The sequence below is a fragment of the Pteropus medius genome, unplaced genomic scaffold (genome assembly GCF_902729225.1).
Source record: "Pteropus medius unplaced genomic scaffold, Ma_sr-lr_union100, whole genome shotgun sequence".
NCBI classification, from domain to species: Eukaryota; Metazoa; Chordata; class Mammalia; order Chiroptera; family Pteropodidae; genus Pteropus; species Pteropus medius.
In genome coordinates, this window is record NW_024355205.1 from 14,379,247 (window position 1) to 14,402,605 (window position 23,359).

General features: G+C 36.5%; 1 protein-coding gene across 4 annotated transcripts; it reads right to left on the reverse strand.

Moving 5' to 3' along the window:
- Positions 1-1,478: 1,478 nt before the first annotated feature.
- Positions 1,479-21,951, reverse strand: MFSD1 (major facilitator superfamily domain containing 1). Of its 4 annotated transcripts, XM_039857417.1 has the most exons (16): positions 21,681-21,950; positions 19,812-19,864; positions 19,038-19,150; positions 17,519-17,561; positions 17,176-17,243; positions 15,521-15,629; positions 12,202-12,304; positions 10,326-10,424; positions 9,774-9,885; positions 8,791-8,847; positions 8,301-8,457; positions 6,940-7,037; positions 6,249-6,361; positions 4,751-4,798; positions 3,826-3,883; positions 1,479-2,590 (listed from the first exon to the last, which is right to left on the reverse strand). In XM_039857417.1, the coding sequence occupies exons 1-16, from the start codon at positions 21,841-21,843 to the stop codon at positions 2,587-2,589; spliced, it is 1,398 nt and encodes a 465-aa protein (XP_039713351.1). In that variant the 5' UTR covers positions 21,844-21,950; the 3' UTR covers positions 1,479-2,586. The 4 variants fall into 4 exon arrangements, with proteins under 4 accessions (XP_039713351.1, XP_039713352.1, XP_039713354.1 ...); XM_039857418.1 differs by lacking the exon at positions 1,479-2,590 and having other exon boundaries at positions 3,822-3,883; XM_039857420.1 differs by lacking the exons at positions 1,479-2,590; positions 19,038-19,150 and having other exon boundaries at positions 3,822-3,883; positions 19,812-19,860; positions 21,681-21,951.
- Between the last annotated feature and the right edge of the window lie 1,408 nt (positions 21,952-23,359).

Here is a 23,359-nt window from a genome sequence, read left to right on the forward strand (position 1 = left end):
CACCCCCTCCACCCCTAGGAGGGCACTCCAAGAACAAGAAAAGGGAAGAAGCCAAGGGGTGTGAGGCTGAGGTGGAGGTATTCCAGAAATCAAGGACAATTTAAAGCTGTTCTCTGCTATCACTGAAACCAAAAAATAAGTGCATTATTTCATTTAGCCCATACCCCATTCTCTATTGTTTTCTCTCCTATGGTTCCCCTCACATGCAAGTTTCTTCCTGCCAACGCAAATTCCATTTCTAACTCCAGGCCTTGTTTAACTCCCACCTACATCCCCAAAGTTCTTTGGAAAAAACTACCTATTACTACCTCCCTTCTGAACCCTAATACCATTTTCTTCAAACAGTAGCACTCAAATTTGTGTTGAATTTCCTTCTTTGTGTTTTTTTTTAACTTTTATTACACAGTATTTATTGTTGAAAAATTAGAAAATATAAATAAGCCAAAAGAAAGTCTTCACCCAGTTATTTATGTCCCTATCCTTCAGACATGTTTGCGTTTTCACAAAAATAGCAGCAGCACTCTGAATCTTCTGCATAATGCCATTGTTCCATGTCAGTATGCTCTCTAATGAAACCATTTAATGACTGCTTAATATTTCACTATAAGCATATGGTACGATATACTTAACAAATCTCCTATTCTTATAAACGTGGATGGCTTCCCACTTCAGGCTATTACAAGCAATCTTGCAATGAAGAGACTTCCTTAAGTATATTTATGTATTATATGTCTAATGGTTTCCTTAGGATAAATTAGAAATTCAATTGCTATGCCAAAAGGCATGTGGCCCACTCTTTTAGGTCTTGTTATTTATACTGCCAATTTATCCTTCGAAAAGTTAATCTAACTTATTCTCTTTATTTATGCATCATTCAAAAAATATTTATTTAGCCTACTTTGTGTTAGGCACTATCAACACAATCAAGATAACAGACATAGTCCTTGCCCTCAAGGAATTTACAATCTAAAGAGACAGAAACCCACACCACCACAAATTCTTCATTACAAGTAGAGGTAAGCTAAGAAGGAAAAATATAGGCTTTTCCCAAGATCACAGGAATTTTAGAAGAACCTGATATTGCACGAAGGGTCTGGAAGAGTTTCCACAGGAATAATGCTTCTGAGCTGGGACTAAGGTTTACTATTGGAAATCAGGTGAAACCAGGTTGCAGAGCATCCTGGGTAATATGTTTTAAGCAAAGGGATCAGTGTGGACAAAGCCTCCCAGGAAGGGAAGGAACATGACCCATTTGAAAAAAATCTAAGCAGCTCAATGCAACTGGGGCACAGAGGTAGAAGAAAGATTAAGGCAAGGGCCAGACCACACAAGTCCTCCGGCAGTGGACGTCCTGCACTCTCCCCAACTGGTGAGGCCAACATTCGACAGCCATTAAAAGTCATGCTGCCTTCAAAGCCTAAAGAGCTAACAATTGAAAAATGACACGATAAACTATAAATCAGAAAAATAAACTTATCTTGAATAAAAAAAATGCATCTTTAATTTAATGTGTTCCAGAACTTTTAAACATACAGTGTTAGGCCATGTACTTGAAACAATACAGTTGGCTAATTCATTAGTTTAATAGTTGTCTAAAATATCTGCACACCCACAGAGAGTAAAACATATGAAAAATTCCTTGACTTGAATATGCTAAGACTGAGTCAATTAAAAAGTGTTTTAAGTCTGTCAGAGAAATTTCACATCTGTATTTTATTTATTTTATTTGGAGAAAAAGCTAATCCCATAATCTTTCAATGACTATAATTAGGCAAATTTTCTTTATTCCAACACAGATTTTCTTATAATCTGCCACATAAATAAGAGTTAAAGTTAGAGTTTTAAGATTTTTTTCAAAAATTAAAAGTTAGAAGACATTATTTCTTTTACAGTGTTTTTATTTATCCATGTAGATATGCAATTATCATACTTTAAAGGACATTTTAAAATAATTAACTATAAAAAAAAACTGTACAGAATGTTTGTACCACAAAATCATGTTCCCAAGTGATTAAGGTGCTCAGCACTGGAGAGATAAAGCTCAAAAGGGTCACTGCTCAGCAGCCTCTCATAACTAAAGGAGCAGAATACAATCTGCTACTTGCGAAAATGAAGAGACTTCATAAAAATAACTTGTAAACATTCCCTATCATAAAAGAGAATGCCTATTAAAATGCCATAGTTTATTGTGTGAAACATCCCTCTACTCCCTCAAAAAGCTTTAAAAATTTTTTTTTGCTTTAAGATGAAAAGGTCATATCCCTAAGATTTACTTTGTGAAAATGATCTCAGTACGAGATCCAATGATTTCTATTATTTACTGTCCTTACTGAAGTTCACCTGCTTGTTCCAGAGCAATTTTCTAAACTTCATTGTTGATTAGCCTATTCTAAAGTAGAATTCTTCAGCAACACACAAAAGACAGAGAATAAAATAGTCCTCACGAACATACTTTGAAATAGGTGTATTTCCAGACCAGTTTTTCCTAATGACTATACTCTAGATTTAAAAAAAAATTTTTAATAAATGGAGGTTTTCAAACCAATGATATGTGCAGCTCATTCTCATGACAGTCCTTTAAACTTCTCATCTGCAAAACACAATGCAATAAATTATCAAAAAGAGGAGGAAAAAAAATGCAAAGCCCATCTGGTTTACAAAATGAAAACCATAAGCATTACAAAACATGTAGTGCCAAGTATTAGAAGTTACACGTTTTGCTGAATAATCTTTTAAATTCTCTTGATCATAAAAGCAACGATCAATGTAGAAAATTTGGAAAATATAGAAAAGTAAAGAAAAAAGTCCTGTAACCATACTATTTAAATGGAATTGTTAACATTTAGGGGTTTTTTCTTTTAGTATTTTTTCTATTATGTACAAGTAATAAATAGGTTTAAGAAATACACATGCCTGCATACATTTTTTAAATTAAATTAGAATATATCTACATTTTTGTCTTTTGCTTTCATAATATATGGCATGTTACATATCTTTGATTTTAAAAATCCTTCTAAAAAATAATTTTTAAAATATATAGATGTGTCATAACATATTTAATCATTTCCCTACTTTGGGACATTTACATTGTTTCCAATTATCTGACATATTAAACAAAACTGTCATAAAGATATTTAAAACTTGTAACACTTCTGATTATTTTCTTAAAATATATTTCTAGAAGTTGAATTATTATGTTAAAAGGGAATCTGAGATGGCCAAGCATCACCCATGAAACAAGCCTTGATCTAGCAGATTTTAAACTATGCAAAATTTACAAAACTTAGTTACATGGTATATATTTAAAGATAAATTCTTAAATAAAAAAATTAAATGTCTAAAAAATTAGAAATAACATGAAATATAATCACTATTATGTTTTAATATACAGTCATGGAAAAAATTTAATTTAAATTAAATCCCAAACTATATACTTTAACCTGTTTCAAATGAGTCAGGGAAGATGAAAAATTATCTCAACTAGTTAAGAAAAACAAAATATCACAGAAGCTAGAAGGGTGAGTCTAGCACAGAAACTTAGGACAAACACCTTTCCTTCGATAAATTACAAATACATCTCTCTCTCAGAAGGCAATTTAAACCCGAATATTTTTTCCCCTTCATCTTAACTCTTAATGAATTTTTAAATTTTTAAATTTTCTGACATAAACAAGAATTTTGTTACAGCATTTCTGGAGGTAACTGTTAGCTCTTGAAAATCAAGAAATAGAATGATTTCTTAAACATCCAATCCCAATATCTTGAAATAAAATGCTAATGTTTAAGATTTTAAAAATAAGGACAACTTTTCTTTTTAATACTTACTCAGCATGGGAAAGTTTTATTTCTTCTCTTTGTCTTGCAGAATAATTTAGGTTCCCACCTAAAACACAAATGAACATAGAAATCTTTTCAATATAACTATTGTAAGTAAAATTCAAACAGCACACACGTACTCTTGCATTGAAATATCCTAAAGTAACAGAAAAGGCTATGGAAGATGAAAAGAAATAGTTTATTTGCTGGAACTTTCCCAAGGGGAAAAAAATGTTTTTTAAGAATCCTTATATGGGACAAATAACCATTCCTTAATTTTAGCATTCTTTTAAGTTTGGACTTATGTATTGCTTCTGGTTTTGTTAATTGGGACATTATATTAATATTCAGTAATAGTGAAAATTAAGAGAAATTAAAGGAAATGACCTAAAGCTATTTAAACATGTGTATATGTTCTTCTAAATGCATAATAACCTTTATGAGTAAGCCAGTTAGAAAAACTGATAAAGGTAACACCAAAATCTTAGAAAGAATGAAGAAAAAAGCACAAATGCATGCAGTATATATTAGCAAAAGGAAAAAATCTGCAATTTCTCATTCTATATCATGCACTTGCAATCACAAAATACACGTTTCAGCTATAAATCTTTTTAAATATAAAACAATAATACAGGAATGGCTTTAAATTATTTTAAAAATGCTTCTTTATGCTAATATATTTTTTGCTAGCATAATAAGAACATCCAAAATTTTATATTACAAAACAAAAAGAACATGACAACAATTTCAATAAATATGAAGGTCCAGAATACATAATTATATGTTATATAATAAATGCTTCCATCACTATGAACAGAATGTCACTGTTACATGAACTAGAGCACTGGCCTCTTAAGAGGCACTCAGATAATCCAGTGACCCCACAAGATGATCCATCATAGTTTAAGAAGAAAATACTTGAACTTCTATTTACCTCGAGCACGATTCACCAAATAGAGTAAGACCACAGCTAAGAGTGACACTGGAAGTGAAAAAAACACAGGGCCCTTAAAAAACAAGTACTTCTTCCCAATGATTCCTATGTAATTACGATTACAAAGTAAAACTTAGACAAATCAAATAAATCATTATTAACTAGTATTTAAAAACAAAAACACTATTCACATTATTTTCCAAAAAGCACTAAAAATAAGTTACACGCCATTTTCTCCAGTGGCTACCTGAGCCCAGGGATGGCAAAGCCAGAAACAAAGAAGCTGAGACCCCCACAGGAGAAAGGGCTGATCCACCCATGGGTCATCCCCGCTGCTCTTTCCTCTCCCTTTGTAAGTGCTGGTCCTTCCTGGTACTTACCAAAAACTCGTGCAAGCCCCTAGACTGTCTACCTTTTCCAGAGAGCCACAAAGTAATCTTTTGGGAGTTTTAGGTCTGAAAACACCACATCCATTTTACAAACATCAGAACGTGGTCATTAGACTCTCCGAAGCCATGAGCCAGAGCAAACCTCAGAAAGTCAGGTGCTTGGCTTTGTACTTTAACAAGAGAGGCACACTCGAAGAACAAACATTATTTTTTTAAATGGCATGGTGTTCAGTTTGGGAACCAAACATGTATGGAACTGCAACTTGAAATTAAACCACATTTGCAGCATCAAAAATAAGACAAAAGCACTTTCGTGAACCAGTATTTTAAGTTCTTATATGACTCACTTTTAAAAATAATGTTTTCAAATTTGATGTGCTTATTTCTAAAATTGAGATTTTTTTCTAAAATTATGATAATAAAATGTATTTAGGCTATTCATAAGCAATTATCTGAAAGTATAATTATACTTCAAGTATAGATAGTCACTATTCCCTCTAAATGAAAATGAAGTCTGATAATATCATCTCTGGGGTATGACATTTTAAATATATGTTACTGAAATATAAAAGGCATCTTAATATATGAGAATTTTTTTCAGATGAACACAATTTAGTTTTCAATAGTTTCCCAATGCTTCCTATTTTTTTTACCAACAAATCATTACAGGTGAAAATTAAAAAGACTAAGAATAAAAGCAATTTAAAATTGTCTAATGATCTAGCTATGAGCATTCACACCTAAATCACATCAATGTCCACACATTCACACCAGGAACATACTCAGAACCCTTCAACAGTTCTACTTTAAAGGGGAAAATGTTTTTTAAAAAACATAAATATTTAAAATAGAATATAAAACAGATTCCACTGCTGCCTTTAAGGATAGAAATCTGAATAATGCCTGTGAATCTTCAGGGAACTGGAAAGTCAGCAGTTGGGAAATTGATGCACAGGCTAAGAATTATGCAAATCTAAGACATAGATCTTAGAAATTTGGTTTAAAAGAGAAGAAAACAACAATGACGACAAAAAACTAAAAGTATAAATAAGCACATTCTGCTACATATTAAAAGAAACTAAATAAATGTTGCCACATGGGACACTTACAAGAAACACAGGCAATGAAGAAAACCTCCAAAAACAAATATCCCTTAGTATCCAGTATCATGCCAGCAACGATGGAAATGACTGCCAACCCAAGATTCTGAATGGACTGCATGCTACAATTCAAGAAATATAAAAACACATTTCAATTTTAAATCTTCACATACAGAGTAATAATTCACTATAAATAATAGTATTTATAAATCACATACTGTTAGTATTAAGAGATGTTTTCAACCAGGGGTGACCTGATAAGATTTTTTTTTTATCCCACATCTCCTCTACTAGATTTCATGCTCAAAGGTAAGGGAGCTTGCCTTATTAAGTGCAGTATGAATTCAACACCTTCCTGCTGAATAAAGAAAAGGTAAGTGAATGCCAATCTCCTTTCGGCCAGAAACCAATACTCAACTTTTCACTGAGAAGCCATTAGAAAAACGGGCAGTGGGATGATAATGTCACAATTACTTCTTATGGGTTAACTTTACTCCAGCTCTCTTGCTGGAGGCTTGGAGCATTTCTGTTGCCACAATAATGTCATAAATAGGTTAATTGACTTTTCTAGTGATTTCTAGGTTAAGAGCTATCCCAGAAGCCTAAAGATGACTAGATTCAGGAGACCTGGAATTTCACATAATAATGAAATTGATACAGCAGAGAGAGGCATTATACGATCCACAATGCAAATACTTACAAGCCATATGCAGTTCCTAGTTGATGTTCCGGAACTACAAATGCAACCATTGGCCACAACGCACAGGCAAGCAATGAATAGGAGATTCCCAGGAGACACTATAGGAAGCAATACAGAAAAGGGTAAAAGGCTTATATTAACCAAAAGGTGACTTTCCTTTAATGCAGATTAGCAAGAGTGATATGAATATTCATGCAAATTTTACTGTGATCAGGCTAACACTCAGTCAATACAAAAAAGTTCTGACCCTCTCAAACAGTATCTCTCTTGCGACAAAATATATGCATACTGTCTTAACCATTTTATATTATATGCATCTTTAACTGGCTGGCCCCAGGGTGCAATCAAGAACCAAGGAAGAAAACAAAGCTGATTTGCAAAAAGTTATTACCAATATTTTAAGGAAGCTAATTTTCCAAAACTTATTAGAAATTATAATTAAGCAACCAAGGCAACATCATGCCAACAGTCCATTATTTTATCTCTGGGTCATCAGTACCCGTTTAGAGAGCAGGGCAGATAATTAACCACCACCATTGCTTTTTAAACATCACCTAATGCTGACTTTTTCTTCAATTAAAAAAGGAACCTCATGATTTAAATTAAAATAAGATCACTTATATCTACTATCAGATAGGCGAAGATTAAAATAATGCCAATGTCCAACAATGGCATGGATACTAAGAAACAAACATATTCTTCTATTACTGATAAAGCTGTAACTGGGTAGTTATTGGAAGAGAAGTCACAATACCTATCAACATGTTAAATGTGCAAAGCCTCTATTGTAGCATTTCTACTTCTAGGAATTTGTCCCATAGAATTCTCACCAAGTACACAAATATATATGTTCAAGATATTCTTTTGTTAAAAGGTAAGAAATGCAGCACTTCAGCCTGTGTTTTTAAAAATGACATTCTGAAGAACTATAACAAAAGCTTATGAATTTGTTATCATTTTTTGACTTACTAAAAGTCAATGATAAAAAAATGTGATGTAACAGTTATTAGGCTGATAGTTTTTGCCACCTATGATGGAATGAGTTCTTTTAATGAAGTACAGAAAAACAAATGGAACTAATAAGCATTCTGGCTTTTGTAAGACTATTTTATTTCACATTTTATTTTAGCATCGAGGTTACTCTATTAAATAAGTCAAATGAAATTAAAAATACCCTATGCATTAACAATTAATATTTATATACTTTAAAAAGTTACTTCATAGAAATTGAAATCAAGTCATTGTTTTCCCCACTGACACGAGCACTGCTTTCTGAGGTGCTGAGCATGGCCCCTGACATACACTTTGCAGAGTCCTCCTCCCTGTCCCCTGTGCCCCCCAGGTGTTAACAGCAACATTACCATAGCAATCCAAGGGTTCCACAGTGTAAAGGCCAGTAGCATGTGCGAAGCAAGCGTGGTCACCACTGCACACAGCACCCAGATGATGTTCTTCCCTGTTTTATCCACCAAGAGCCCAAATATTGGGGACATGGGAGCTGATATGACGTATACAACACTGCCCAGAGAATATAAAAGATATTTAATGAAATCTATCACAGCTACCAAAAAAAAAATTCAAGAAGTTCTCAAAGCCATCAGGCAAGCAAACCTTAGCTCATTTAGTTTGATGATTTTCTAAAATGGTCATCCGTAAACAGAAATATAAAGATATAAAGAGTGGTCCAAGACTCCTTTTATTTTCCACTAATGCAAAGACGGACACTCAGGATCGAGTCCCAGGACAGTCTTGGTTTCACACTGTCAGTGTTATATCACACGTGTTTTTTAACGTCTGGTTCTAAGACCCGCACTAGGTGCACAATAAGCACTTACAAAAGTGGTAAAATACCTGTTAATAGCACTTGCTGCCTGGGAAGAAAATCCAAATTTCTCGGTAAAGAAAACCCTAAAATAAAGAGGGAAAAAGAGAAATGAGCACTTTAGAGAAAACTGTTGTTTCTAAAAAATAAAGGCGAAAATAAATACGAATAATTCTAAGTTTAGTCAACTTTTTCTTCTTGATACTGTTTTCCCACCTTATTTGATATTCATCTTCAAGTAACTGGCTAAAGCTTTAGTGTTTATATAAACATTTTACTAACTAAATAAAATATACTGATGCCTTTTTCTTTTTTTACATATACAGCAAACAGTACACGTGAATTTTCAGAAAACCAAATGTATTACCACAGGGAATTAAGACTGCTTCTTTTCCTTAAAAGTAATAGTGGACAGGTTCTTTGCTATATAATGCATAGCATTATAATGCATAATAATTTGTCTCAAATTATTTAAAATAAAAGCCTGATTTTAAAGGTTATAATTACAAAGACACACCCTACAAATGCACTCTCACTCATACACTGCTCTGTTTAAGCAGCTGCCAATGAAAGAAAAAGACAGCAGTAGAAAATAAAGCAAAGAATTTGATTTGAACCCTGAATCTAAGTCTGGCAGAATTGCAGTCCTAGCAAATAAAAATGTGCCCAGTCACTATAAGCCAATATACTGTTTGCCTTCTGAATAAGAGGCTTTCTAACCAAAGAATAAAGAGGAAAATAAATATTACTAATCTAAAATCAAGCATTAAAATAAGTCAATTATTTTGAATCAAAAACTATTATTGGGTAGTTCTTCAAAAAAATAAAGTATTAAACCAATACTAAACCTTAAGCTAAGAAAATAAGTTGGGTCCCAGGATACAAAACAATTCCTGTGTAAATATAAACTATAACCAGAGAAGCAAGATTTACAGCTAAAAAAATTATATTTATGTGACTGAATTCTCATTATAATTTAGTCAACAAGAATGGAATGCTAGAGAATACTCACTTCCCAAGTCCAATAAAAGGGAACACCGCAACATAATAGAAGACACAGATGAAAAATATGAGCCACAGGGGTAAAGAGAAGTCCTTCACGTCAGTCAACTTAATAACTTCACCTTGAGAAAAAAGGGAAGAAGCTATCAGCATAATCTTGCATACTGAAGTCAAGAAGATCTTTCTGTTATCACATGATTAACCTTTGCCATTCAGTTAAAAGAATATTTTTCTCAGTAAATTACTGGAACATACTTTCTGGGATAACTTAAAAAGACATTAGAAAAAGCAGAGTCTAAGATTAGCATCTACCTTTCAACTTTCTTCCAGGAACACTCATCATTTTGCAAATATACAAAGTACAATCAAGAATGCAAATTATGCCAAAAACATAAAAGGGGGAAAATGTACCTCGAAATTAAGACATTTGGCAATAAAAGATTAAAAAATATGTATTAAGTCTCGTGGGTTTACAATATTGCACTAGGAACTTGCATCATTGTAAATTATCACAAAAAGGCTATAATTCCCCAAAGTCTCACTTTTCTTCATTTAGACTTACCTGTTTTTCCTTGTTCTTTATGAAGAATTCTTTCTGCTCTCTGATCCAAGTAAGCAAGGGCCAAGGCACAAATTAGTGAAAGAATACACGTTATACCTCCTATAATTAAAAAAAAAAAAAAAAGATTTTTAAAAGACTGAAAGTTCCTTAAAAGGTGGCACACCACTTTAACAGCCAAAAACTTAGCAACCAAAAGTGACTGTATTTACACATGTAAGAAAAGCCTACAATTACTGAATCAGGACAGAAGGAAAGGAAAAGTAAATGGTAATAAGCACTCGACAAACAGTAGTCACTGTTACTATATTATTTCCCAGTAGAAGGCTGAAGATTAGAGGGAAAAATTAGAACAAATTAGTCCAGTACTGTAATGCAAAATACAGACTGACGAAAGATGATGACCAGCTAGCAAATTAGTCATTTCTTAATTCAGTCTAAGCACCAATTATTAAAAGGTGATGGGGGGAAAAAATTATAAAAGCAATGTCTGATTCTGTGATTACTTCATCTTCTTTCTGATTCCTTCCCAAAGTCTGTAATCCTTGCTGTCACTCTCTGCCAGCCCCAGGCCCCGCCCTCCCACAGCACAGCTCACTCAGGCTCTCTTTGTGCTGAGTATTCACATTACTCATGAATGGCTGACCTCATATCATTAAAGTAAATTGGACAAATAGTGAAATAAAGTTTATACTTATGAAGATTTTTAAAAAGAAGCTTAGTAAAATAAATGAATCTTTAATTAGCTGACGTAATACAGTTCAGTTGAAAAATTACTGAAAGTTAGTACATACAAGTTTTACTTTGGCCACTAATAAGCTGAATGATCTTGGACACAGAACTTAATCTCCCTGGGCTTCAATTTCCCCATCTGTAAAATAAGAGATTTTGACTTATGATGGCCCACATCTTTTCTGGCTCTAAAATTCTTTAAAATTCTCAAACTTTCCATTGTGGAGGAAACTAGAAGGAATACTGAAGAGCACTTGAGAGGAAGAAAGAGGTTTTAAGTAAGGCAAAGAATTTGAGAGGGAAGGAGAAGAAAGAAGTCTCCAGGTACAAGTCACCTGTTCAGGATTACTACTCCACTGTCCTGCTTTTACCAGGCTGTACCAAGGAAATATAAGGAATGAAAGAAGGCACAGAACATTCACCCCATCTCACAGGCTCTGCAAGAAGCCCTCTACACACTATGGGGCTCAGTTAGACAAATTCACTGCACAGAGAAAAAGCACGGGTGGTGAATCCAGAGGGCCTCATATGATTCTCAGTGACCCACCCAGCAACCAGCACAATGGAGCCTCAGCTAAGAGAACTTAGGGCCAGAAAGGACCTACAGAGTTTTGGTAAAACGCCCACAATTTTACAGAAAACTGAGACACAGAGGTTAACTACCTTGTCCAAGATGACAGAACTGTTAGAGCCAGGACTAGAACCCAGGCTCCTGACTCCTACTTAGCAGATTTCCTACCATATCACATTATCTCTGACGTCTATAAAATCTAAGGTCTAGAGGTATACTAACTGAATTTGAGCAAAAGAAAACAATCCTCCCTTCTACTATCAACAAATAATTACCATCTTACATATATAAATTCCTGATTACCCTCAGATACACTCTCTCATTTGATCATCAGGACAATACTGAAGTAGACAAGAGTGGGACAAAATCCTCCATTTTAAGAAACTGGAAATAAAGATACAAAGGGGGTGAATGAGTCACTATTTCTAATTAGGTCAAAGAACTAGTGAATTGAGCAGGCAAAATTATAACCAACGTGGTCTAACTCCAATTCCAATATTCCTTCCTCTCTGCTATGATGCTTCCTGTGACATACTTTCAGAAGATACAAAATGTAGGATATCAGGATTTACCAACCAATCATAAGTGTGACTCCAAGGGTTGTGTGACCAGCAGAACCCAACGAAGCTTCAACCTTAGAATACAGCCATCCCATGAGGTTCATGTTTACTGTACTTCCCTGAAAGAGGAAAAAAATAAATCAACATAATTTTTATTTATATCTCTGCCTTTCTTGAAAAATAGGATGTAAGGTGACTTACAGAACAAGTATAAAGGATCCAGATTAAACAAGAGATAATTTTTTACAAACACTAGAAGGAAAAAACTAACAAAAATAAAGCCATAGACAAGATCACCAAATAAAAAATGCCAATTTATATAAAATGCTAGTATTCAACATAGCACAGTACATTTAAAACTTTTTAGTAACCGAAGCAACAATGAAACACGAAGTACAAAATTCACAAGGCACCTACGACAAAATAAACCTTAGCTCAGAACGAGCACAACTCTTCCTGGTGTTGATATCTGAAAAAAATTCATCCTCCAACTGTCCAAAAGAAGACTATAAAAGTTATAGTAGAAATATCCTTGTTCATTTATTCATTCGTTTAGCAATTATTTAGCCCTGAGTACATATCAGTCACTATTCTAAGTATTGGAAATATAATAAAGAACAGAAAAATTTCCAGCTGTCATAGAGCTTTTAGTGGAATAGAAGAGGTAAAACATGTGGTATAATAGCATTTAAAAGAGTTTTAAAAATAAGAAAAAAATAAGCAGAGAAGGAGAATATAAAGGGGTGGAGAATATAAAGTAAAAAGTTGACAGAAGCTAGCTGTGAGGACATCTGGGGGAAGAGCATTCAGGCAGGAGGAACAACTAGTGTGCAGGCCCAGAGCGATAGGCTGCCTGGCGTGCTCAGGGAATGGCAAGGTGGGCAGAGGCTGAAACAGCGTAAATGAAGAGAGAAGATGAGACGAGGTCCCCAGAGAGGAAATGTTAGGAAGCAGGGTTATACAGCATAATAAGGATTTTGGCTTTTACTCCGTGTGAGAAGGAAAGCTGTTAGGGTTTTGACAGAAAAGGGCATGATTCATGTATGCTTTAACAGACCCGCTCTGGCTGCCATATCCAAAGCAGACTACAAATGGGGACAGAGGCAGAAGCAAGGACATTGTTAAGGTACTACTGCAATAATCCAGAACAGAGATGATAGGTCTTGGACTAGGGTGGCTAGAATGGGCAAGTGAGAAGTGGCTGGAATATGGGTATATTTTCATGCTAACAGGATTTGCAAAAGAAAAATATGTGTAGTGTGGAGCAGGAAAAAAAAAAAGAAGAAGAAGAGTTAAGTGTGACACCAAAGTTTTTGCCTGAGCAACTGGAAGAAAATAACTAAGGATGAGAAAACGACAGCATGAGCCGATTTGGAAGATGGCAGCTAGAATAGCAGAGCTGGGTTTGGCCATGTCAGGTTTCATGTGCCTACTAGACACCCAAGTGAAAATGTCAAGTAGAGAGTTGTATATATAGGTGTAGAATTCATGGAAAGCCCTGGACAAGTGATATAAAATCAGGAGCAAAGACATGTTATTTAAAATTTCAAAACGAGGAAAGATCACCAAGGAAATGAGCATCAAAAGAAAAAAGAAGATGCCTAATGACCAAGCTCTGGGGCACTCCCACATTTACAGCTTGAGAAGACTGAGATGCAATCAGCAAAAGAGGTAGAGAAGAAGCAGAAAGAGGGCAAAAGGAAGACTGTGACACTGTCATGTCCTGGAACCCAAGAGAAGAAATCAAGGAATGGGGAACGTCAACTGTGCTAAATGTGCTATTGACTAAAACTCTGCTATCGATAGGTCAGACCCTGAAGACTAAGAAATGAGGTGGCTGCCTGAGATCTGGCTCACTCCACCTGCTCCTCAGATCTTCCCAACACTCCAAGAACCCCCATCCTGCATCCTCAAAGCCCCCAAGCCCTAAAAACTGAGGGCTCCTCAGAACACAGCTGAATGGATTCTAACTGATATGTAACCACTCAGAAAAGAACCTGAGAATCACTAGGAACCCCAATGGCGTCACTGAGAATGAGTCTTACTCCACTGATCCTATATCATTCTTTGAGAAGTTATCAGACAATGAGATCCACAAACTGCCACAGACATATCTTAACTTGCACAAGATACATAACGAAGTACTCAGAATATTCTTATAGATAAAATTTAGAAAACACTGGAAACTAAACTAGTTATCAAAGAATTACAAATTAAAATAATAATTAGGTGTTCCCCATCAAATTGATAAAAAGACTTTTTTAAAAGTAATAATAGCTTGTACTATATGAAAAGGATCCTCTCATATTCCACAGATGGGGATGTAAACATCTCTGAGAGAATAATGTAAAAATATGTCTCAACAGTCCTAAGAATCCCCAACAAACTCCGTGACTCAATAATAATTTCATTCTTAGTGACCTAGCCTAAGGAAACGAGATGTGGATAAGTTTTATAGTGTCATACAACAGCATTATTTATAGTAGTGACAAATTAGAATCTATATTCACAAAAACATGTTCTATATTTCACATGATGAAATAGTACATTCAAAACTTTTTATACTGGATTTCTTCTTAAGAATATGTCATAAGCATTTTTCATGCCATTTATTAGTCTAAAATAATCTAGTAAAATTTTTGTTTTTAAAAAAAAAAAATAAAACAACATTCACTGGCGTTGACAAGGAAAAAAACCTAATGCGGTGTGGGACGGCCAAAACACCTTATCGGCTGCATTAATAAAAGCATAATGTTGTTCCCCTGAGTACCCTCTGTCAGATCCAACCTGAAACACTATGATCATCTGCAGGTTTCAAATGCTAGGAGGCACAATGGCCATCTGCGGTTAAGTCTAGAAAGGAGTGAGCCCATGTTCGGAGAGCTGAAACCTGCATAATGTGGCTTAGACAACCGCAGGAAATAAGCAAGAACTTAAGAGCTGTCTTCATCAGCAAAGTGCTAGTCCACAGTTAAGGTGGTGAACTACAGAGGACAAAGCAGAAGCAATCAGTAAAAGCTACATGTGCAGGCAGATTTCATCTCTGTGTGAGGTTGAGCTTCATAAAGTTAATTGAAGGGCTGTCCCATCACACAGTGAGCTTCCGAACATGGAATGCACAAGCAGCGCCAGGATTACCATATGTGAAGACCTTAATAGCTGGGATGCCGAAATGAATAAGAAATTAGACAATGAAATCTGTAAGATCCATTCCAATGCTCAGATTCTTTAAACTAATGTTTATCATACATACTTCATCCTATAATTTTTAAGAGATAATTATAAGATTCAATCTTTTGCTTTCTATTTGGCTTGATTAGGTTTGCCATACTTACAATTCTAGCCATGCTAAGTTGTAGTCCAAAGACCAGGTTTAATTCTTTGCCTTTAAACCAACTCACAGCATACGTATTCTGAGCAACTGCTAAGGATTCTCCACCAATACTAAAAATGAAGAAAGAAAGAAAAAAAGAAAAATCAAGCTTATAAAGAAAGACCACAGTTAGCAATGCAGTAGGTTTAAAACTCTGACACCCCACTTATCAAAAGGTGGAAGTCACTGTCTCTTCCTCTGAATTTAGGTGGGCTTATGACTCCTTCAACCAATAGAATACGTTGGAAGTGACACTGTGTGATCCCAAGGCTGGGTCACAAAAGGTGACATTTGCCTATTCACTCAAACATTCACACTTAAGAGCCCTGAGCCACCTGTAAGGAGTCCAACTATCCAGAGTTTACCATGCTATGAGAAAGCCAAGCCAGAGAGGCTACACTTAAGACACTCTAGCCAGCATAGCTAGTCTTCAGTGACCCTAGCCTAGGTGCCAGACATATGCATCAATAAGCTTTCACAGGATTCCAGCCCCTAGCCTTCCATGAAACTTTTCAGGTAAGGCTCCAGACAACAGGTGCACAGAGAAGCTGTCCTTGCTGTACTCTGTCCAAATTCCTGACCCACAAAGTCCACGAGCACAAAGAAATGTTTTAGACTGCTAAGTTTTTGGAGATCTGATATGCTGCAATAATAATCAGACAATCAAAGGACTCTGGGTTACCACATCACCATATATGCTATAAAAAATGATCATGTAGAGACAGTGGGCCATACTTTGTAAAGACACAAAAATTTACTTTATAGGCCAATACCTTCAGTATTTGACATTCTCTTATTCCTGGGTTTTAATTTTCCTTCTATAAGTTCTACATATTGACCATTCCCCATCCACGCCTTTAGTTAGGAGCTTCTTCTCTTCCATATCCTAACACTGAGCTCTCTTCGCCATGCCATCCCAGTCCAAAAATAGTCCTTCCTTTTTACTAACTCAAATTCTATACTGATGTTAAGGCTCACTTCGTTTGTATTGCTACTTCTGACCACACTTCCATCTCTAAATCCCCTTCTATTTTTATGTACATTTTGTTTCCTTCTCTCTCACTTAGAACACTTTTTGGAGTATGTCACATGTGTCTGCATGTTCCTGGTACCAGTGAAAAGATTGAATGAGTTATACTTTTAAGTTAAAGATTGAATAAGTTCTATCATCTGCATCCCCTCAGGTCAGGAAGTCCAAGGCTGGACTCAGAACAGGCTTATTGAACAAGACACTGAAATTCATGAAGAACAACTCATTCAAGTCCCTTCAACAGCAAAATGTCCATGAATCACCAACCTAGAAACTGGTGGTCTATACTATAAATGAAGTTTAAACAGGCTTCAGTACAACGAAAAGCAAAACCCCTAGGAAAAAGATTATTTCTGGAGAACTATCTAATATCCAAACCCCAAACAGAGTTAACTATGACCACTTAAAATTGTTGCTTACTTTAAAGGAAAATTAAGACAACTAATAGTCTTAAGTATATATGACTAGATTTCAAGGACTTGAATTTTCCAGAAGAGACAATATATTTTTTGTAAATCCTTAATAAATTGATAGTTGAACACTAAAACAATAATATATTAAGATAAATGAAATTATGCATAACTTACCCAAACACAAACCTTCCAAATTCCATCAGCCAAAAAGCGTTAACTATTCCACCCAGAGCAAAAACAACCTATAATGTGGAATACAATGTAGAATTAATGGAAAACGTAAATTCAAGGTATTCAAGAGAAGTAAGTAACTTATGATGAATCACATTTTCTACAGCAGTTTTAATATTCACTCTTAGTAAATCTGTGAAATTAAAATATTAATGTTCACCTGTCTCAAGGCTTAAAATAGATTATGTTTAATTAAAATGGGCATTCATTAAACACATCTTTGCAGGAATCAGAATAGAATTCAAGTCACTATCACGAAATCAATGAATATTTTGGCCTTTCTTACCTGTCCAATGCAAACAAAGCAGCTAAAAATAATGGTGCCCCATCTGTTAGAAAGAAAGAGGTAGGGAATGAATTAAGGGTATGTCACCAAATCCTTCAGCAATAATTCACTTTGGTTTCTTTGACCTCTCTGCATTCCCTTCAAGAAAAGAAAAATGAAGTGCTGGTCTGTGTCTGAAGTCAGCAGCTTTCCTGGGCTGAATGCTAATCTACAGAAGTCTTCACTTCTAGAAGGATTCCAGAGGCTTTAGTAATGGCATATGTGAGTTTAAACCACTGTCATCTCTTAAACAAAACTCATGAAATAATCTTCAAGAAGTACCCAGGGTTCCCATTTAAAAACGGACATTCTTTATAAAATTTCTATTAAGATTTTAAGATTGATTCCAAGGAGTGCCAGATTAATTAAGTGGTTATAATTCTTGATAACTAAAATCTATGTTTAAAAGGACAAATATCAACCATGTTAATGTAAGTCTGCTTTACTCTAACATTCTAAACTTTTAGTATCTGATTCATGTTTTCCCCAGAGTAATAAAATGTTGATATTAGAAGAGTCCTCAAAGACCACAGGAGTAAACCGGACTTCTGAAACTCAAACGCCTCTCACAATCCTTGTGAAATGGCCACACCACATTCCTATTGAATGTCCTCTAGCTCTGGAAAACTCACTATGCTCCCAAGGCAATTCATAGCACCTCCTGTCAACACAACCGAGCAAAGTCTTCAACATATGAATGGAACCTGTCCTCTTGAAATCTCCAGCTAATTCTATCCCTTTAGACCAAGCAAAATAAATTCCTCCATTATTCTCTAACTCTTCAAATTTTTAAAATGTTAGTCCCCAAGTTTAAACGCTTAAGAGTTTCTTCAATTCTTTTCCACCAGACATGGTTGGGAGACTATTACCTTGCCCTCTGCCTTCTGAAAAAATTCCCAGTCTACATGCCTCTTAGTTTCCACTAACAACAAACACAGAATCATAAGGATGAAAAGTGACAAAGCTCATAGTGTTATTCCTTCCTCAGGATCTAATAGATGTGGTCACAAAAAGTTTGACGCCTGAAGAGAAATTCTCACTGGGGAGAAGCAAATACTACATATATGCCAAATACCATACATCCAGCTCTCAATCCTCATAACCATCTTGCAGGAGAAAAATTATTACCCATATTTTACCAACGAGGAAACCGAAGCTCACGAAGCTAGGAACAGCTCAGAAGAGCTAGAAAGTTGAGCAAGTGGCAGCAGTGGGATTCAGACCATGGCTTGCCTGATTCTAAGTGAGGGCATAATTTGCCTTTAGGTAACTGAGTTACCTATTCCACAAACAGCATTTACTAGTCCCAGCCTGAACTGAAATACTAACCAAGTCTCAAAAACCGATTCCAGAGATACAGAAATCTTTTGAAAAACAAAGAAGTTTATTTATTCAGTTCTTTCTAGAAATACCTTAATTTAGTTCTGTGTTTTCCTTATGAACAGATTTTACCCATAGGTGAGATTTTTTTCAAGCTTACCGTATTCCAAATACTCGGTCTATCAAAAAGCCACCAAGGAAACACAAAACTACATTGGGCCAAGAATACCAGGCATACAGCAGCATGAATTTCGTGGTATTCACCTGCATATCCTACATGGAAAAAAAATACAACTATTTTTCCAAACAGTTAAGTTTAGCAATTAACAATCAAAACATTCTAGGTAGAGCAGGAATTTCTTAATCATTTGTAGTCACTTAACGGCTTTGGGAATCTCATGACAGCTATGGCCCCTGCCCCAGAAAAATGGTCACACCTGGGAACTTCTTGAGTCCACATGCCATTTCAGAGGCTTCATGGAGTCCAGCATCAATCAGATCCCCCACTACGGGGACCACTTCCATTTGCATCTGTCTATATATTCTATATTTTTATCCCCCCTATATTAGCTGCATTGGGGCTCCCTACCACATGGAAAAGAATAATCTTAGCCTATCCCTACCCTTCCTCCCACTAACTCCAACCTTCTTTCTCTCCATTCTGGAATGTGGAGGGCCAATCTATGCATTTCTCCCTGTCCAAATAAAAAGCTTACGAGGAGATTAAATGCACAGGAAACTGTAAATATCAAATATATTTTTACAGAAGCAGATTAAAAATACTGACAATCTTCTTCAGTCAGTATCCATGTTCAAAAAAACAAAATAACAACAAAAACCTATTTCAACTAGGCAACCTGAGAGCTGATGAAGCCTCAACAGCTACACCTGCTCTTAAGCCAACAAAAGAAACAAAGGTAAAAAATAAACTTACCTGTTTAACCTGAGTCTGAAGGGCAGCAGGATTATCATAGCAAAAATAGCTGCCTAGAAAAAGGAAAAGCAAATATTTTCTAAGTAATAACACTATGTAAAAGTTTCAAGCTGAAAATCCTACTCAAATGGTGATTTTAAATGTTTATACTAGGGGCTTGAGGACTGACACTGTGAAAACTTTTTTGAACCATTTCCTTGTCCATCATTATTTTCTAAATGGTAGCCAAATAACCCAGAGAGCACATGCCAAATCATTTACAAATCATTAGTGTGCATATACAGCAAATACTGGGAACCTGGATTAAGAATTTAATCAACAACTACTTGTTCTTCCATTTTACTGTCATAATTCATATATATATTATTTTATCAGCATCTTCATGAAGCAGCTATATTTCCTTAAAGTTACCAAAATGCGTACACACGCACAATTTCACAAACATCCCCAGCAGTTCCCCGGTAATGTTATCCGAGGTCACTACTTATCCTGAGAGCGGAGAATGGAGTGTAACTACTCTGACTAAACCAATATTTGAAACAAGAATTCTAATTCTACAAACAGAATGCCTGAATCAAATAATTTAGCAAGCACAATGCCAAGTATGAAGAAAAATAGAGTTCTAAAGAATTAAGTTAAAACATAACAATAATATCTGTCAGCGAGTAAGAACATGTAGAGAGAAGCTGACATTAATTCACTCAGATTTATTTTTAAAGTAATAAAATTGACAAGATTTGTGGTAAGCTTCAAGATAATACTGCCTCCATTTCTCTGCTAATCCTTTCTGTAAGTACATATTAGAAGCTACAGATTCAAAAGAAGAAAATTGTCATTAGAAAGGTATGAATCTGGCTTCTGAAAGTCTGGCATCATCATTTATCAAAAATGATCTGCCTGCTTGAATAGGGACCATTTTAAGTGTTTTATGTTGCTGTTATTCTTGTTTTGTTCCTAACCCAGCAACTTGTGGTTCCTGCTTTAATGGCTGTAAGGGGTACCAATGTCATGATTCAAAGGTAATGGATGGGCATCCTCTTTCCACAAAGGGTTTGGGGGGAGGGAATCAAAAAGACTTGCAAGGAAACTAAAACCCAAAGCGTCCTTCATGTCTACTTATATGTATTCCAACAGTAGCATGGTTATCCACATAATATTCCTAAACTTGCTGATTACACCGGTTTCTGTGAGCCTCCTGAAAAACACATTATTAGTTTCATGCCAAACTAATATCAACATTAGAATGTTCCTGAATAAATTAGTGGCTGAAACACTGGAAGATGTTTTAAAACTTATCTCAAGAAATTGTTTTCAGAGTCATCGGATTTCATAAGTGAAACCAACCACTACCACAAGTCCAATCCAGTGTGATTGCTTCAGTGGCACAGCTGAAGAGTACACCTAATCACGAAAGCCATCAGCAAGACACATTCATACATTTTCCAAAAGAGGGTGAGAAACTAATAAAGACTACTAACGAAATTATTGATTAAAAAAGAAGAGTCTTTTTATGCGGCGGGCGGGCGGGTAGTTAAAGCTTTCTGAATTCCTTCTGAACAAAGTGCCAAAGAGAAACCTTAACGATCCAGAGATTTCTTCATCAGGGACTAAACTGCCAGCCTTTGGGACTTCTTGGAGAAAAGGCATAGGGACAATATTCACCCAGCTCAGTCCCTTGACCTCCACCTTCGGGACGCCACAGGCTTGGATGGGGACACAAAGGGAAAGGCAGAGAGGTCCAGGAGTTGAAGCTAGAAGCTGCGCAGAGGCCTGGAGGCACCGGTGAGCTCGGGAAGCATCTTAGGAATTCAGGAGAATGTCGGACATTCATTGATTATCCGCCCCACCCCAACCGGCCAGGCGACTCACCAAAGCCAAGGAAGCACATCAGCAACAGCACCAAAAGCCGGTGCGCAAGGCGACTGGGGTCGCAGAGGGCCGGCAGCGCCCGGGGGACAGCGGGGGCGTCTCTACTAGTCTCCGTGCGTCGGTTTGCCAGAAGGGCCCGCGTTTCATCTTCTTCCTCCTCCATCGGGCTGGCGGGAGACCGATAACAAGAGTGACTGCAACTCCGATGCCCCGCAGGATTCTCGTAGGCCAGAGCTCCTTCGAAATTGCGGTCACATGACCGCGATCGCTCACGTGACGCCGCGGCAGGTCACGCAGGGCCAGGCTCACGTGATCGTGTGGTGGGCAGGGCTTGCGGGGAAGAGCAGGAGGGGGCGTCGTCTTTTGGTGTGGACTCACTGGCAAACTCTTCGTGGTGCTGAGGTCCCTTAAGTCCCCACCCGCGGCCTTCCAGCTTTCACCGCTCTGTCCTTTTGTTTCCTGACCTGCTTATAAATGTAGTCGTTGCACATCAGGCGCAGCTCCCCCAGGAGGAAGTGCGGGCCTCCCATCCGGCTCAACGCCGGGCTCCTCCGGCGCTGTTTGGCCTGCGCTAAGAACGCAGAACCACGCGCCGCCCTCGCAACGTTGTTTTCCGCACTCTCTTAGGTTTCTGTTAATAATACTCACAGACTTGATTGAGCACCACTGCATAAGCTCTCTGACCTCAGAGTTCACAGTTTAGTTGGAGAGATCGACAGGAACTGATAATTTAAGAAAAAAATGATGAGTGGATGAATGTGAGAATAGCGACAGAAATAAGCACTGAATACTATAGAAATGCCTGGGGAAGACATTTGGAAAAGGGAGAATGGGTGAATAGTTTAACCAGCCTTGGAGAAAAGTGGCAGCAGAGAGGATGGGGAGCATTGAAGTTCCTCAAGTTGATACCTAAACTAGGATGAGTAAGAATGAGCTAGTCGTGGTTCTGTTTGAGAAGGTTATTTAGGGGGGCGGCGAAGAGGGGTCATAAAGACGCAGGTTTGAAACAACTGGATGTGTATGTGTTTACATTGATCTGGGAATGAGAGTGAAGGAACTGATGAGTAGAGAAAACACTAAACCTGTTCCTTGAGGACTCATGCAAGGATCTTGAGCAGAGCAGCAGGAATGAAAGATTCGTGTTTTTAAAAATTCGTCTGGCAATACAACCTGTCCCCCACTTTCTAGGTGTCTCCAGGCTTTGCCAACAGAATTTTTAGGATGACAAGGACAGAAGTTGAATAACCAAAAAGATTATTAGATATTAGGAAGATTGGAGGTGGCAAGGGCATATTGAAGAAATATGAAGCAAAGAAGACAGAATAAGTATTGAGCTGAAATGAAGATAATAGCTTATGAGGTCTGAAAGAAAGGAAGGATTTGAGAATGTCTCCCAGATTTCTAGCTTTGGCCCCCAGTAGAGATCAGAATACAAGAAGAGAAGAGAGTTGGGGAGATAGATCAGTTTGGAACGTGTTGCCTTGGAGATGTCCGTACATGACTTCTCTGCGTTCCACCTCCCACTCTCTCTTCAGCTCCAAAGGAAGCACCCCCAGTCTAGTGAAACTTGTCTTATCAAGATGAGTAACAACCCCATCTTTCAATTATGTGGTCACTCCTCTGTCCCCATCTTATGGACTTCTCAGCATCAAAGAGCAGAGCTCTCTTTCTTGGCCTTC

Coding starts and splice junctions, on each gene's coding strand:
- MFSD1 (XM_039857417.1), bottom strand. CDS start 21,843: ATGGAGGAGGAAGAAGATGAAACGCGGGCCCTTCTGGCAAACCGACGC. Junction 19,865..21,680: donor GATGTGCTTCCTTGGCTTTG/GTGAGTCGCCTG, acceptor TCCTTTTTCTAG/GCAGCTATTTTTGCTATGAT. Junction 7,038..8,300: donor GGAACCCTTGGATTGCTATG/GTAATGTTGCTG, acceptor TGCTTCCTATAG/TGTCTCCTGGGAATCTCCTA.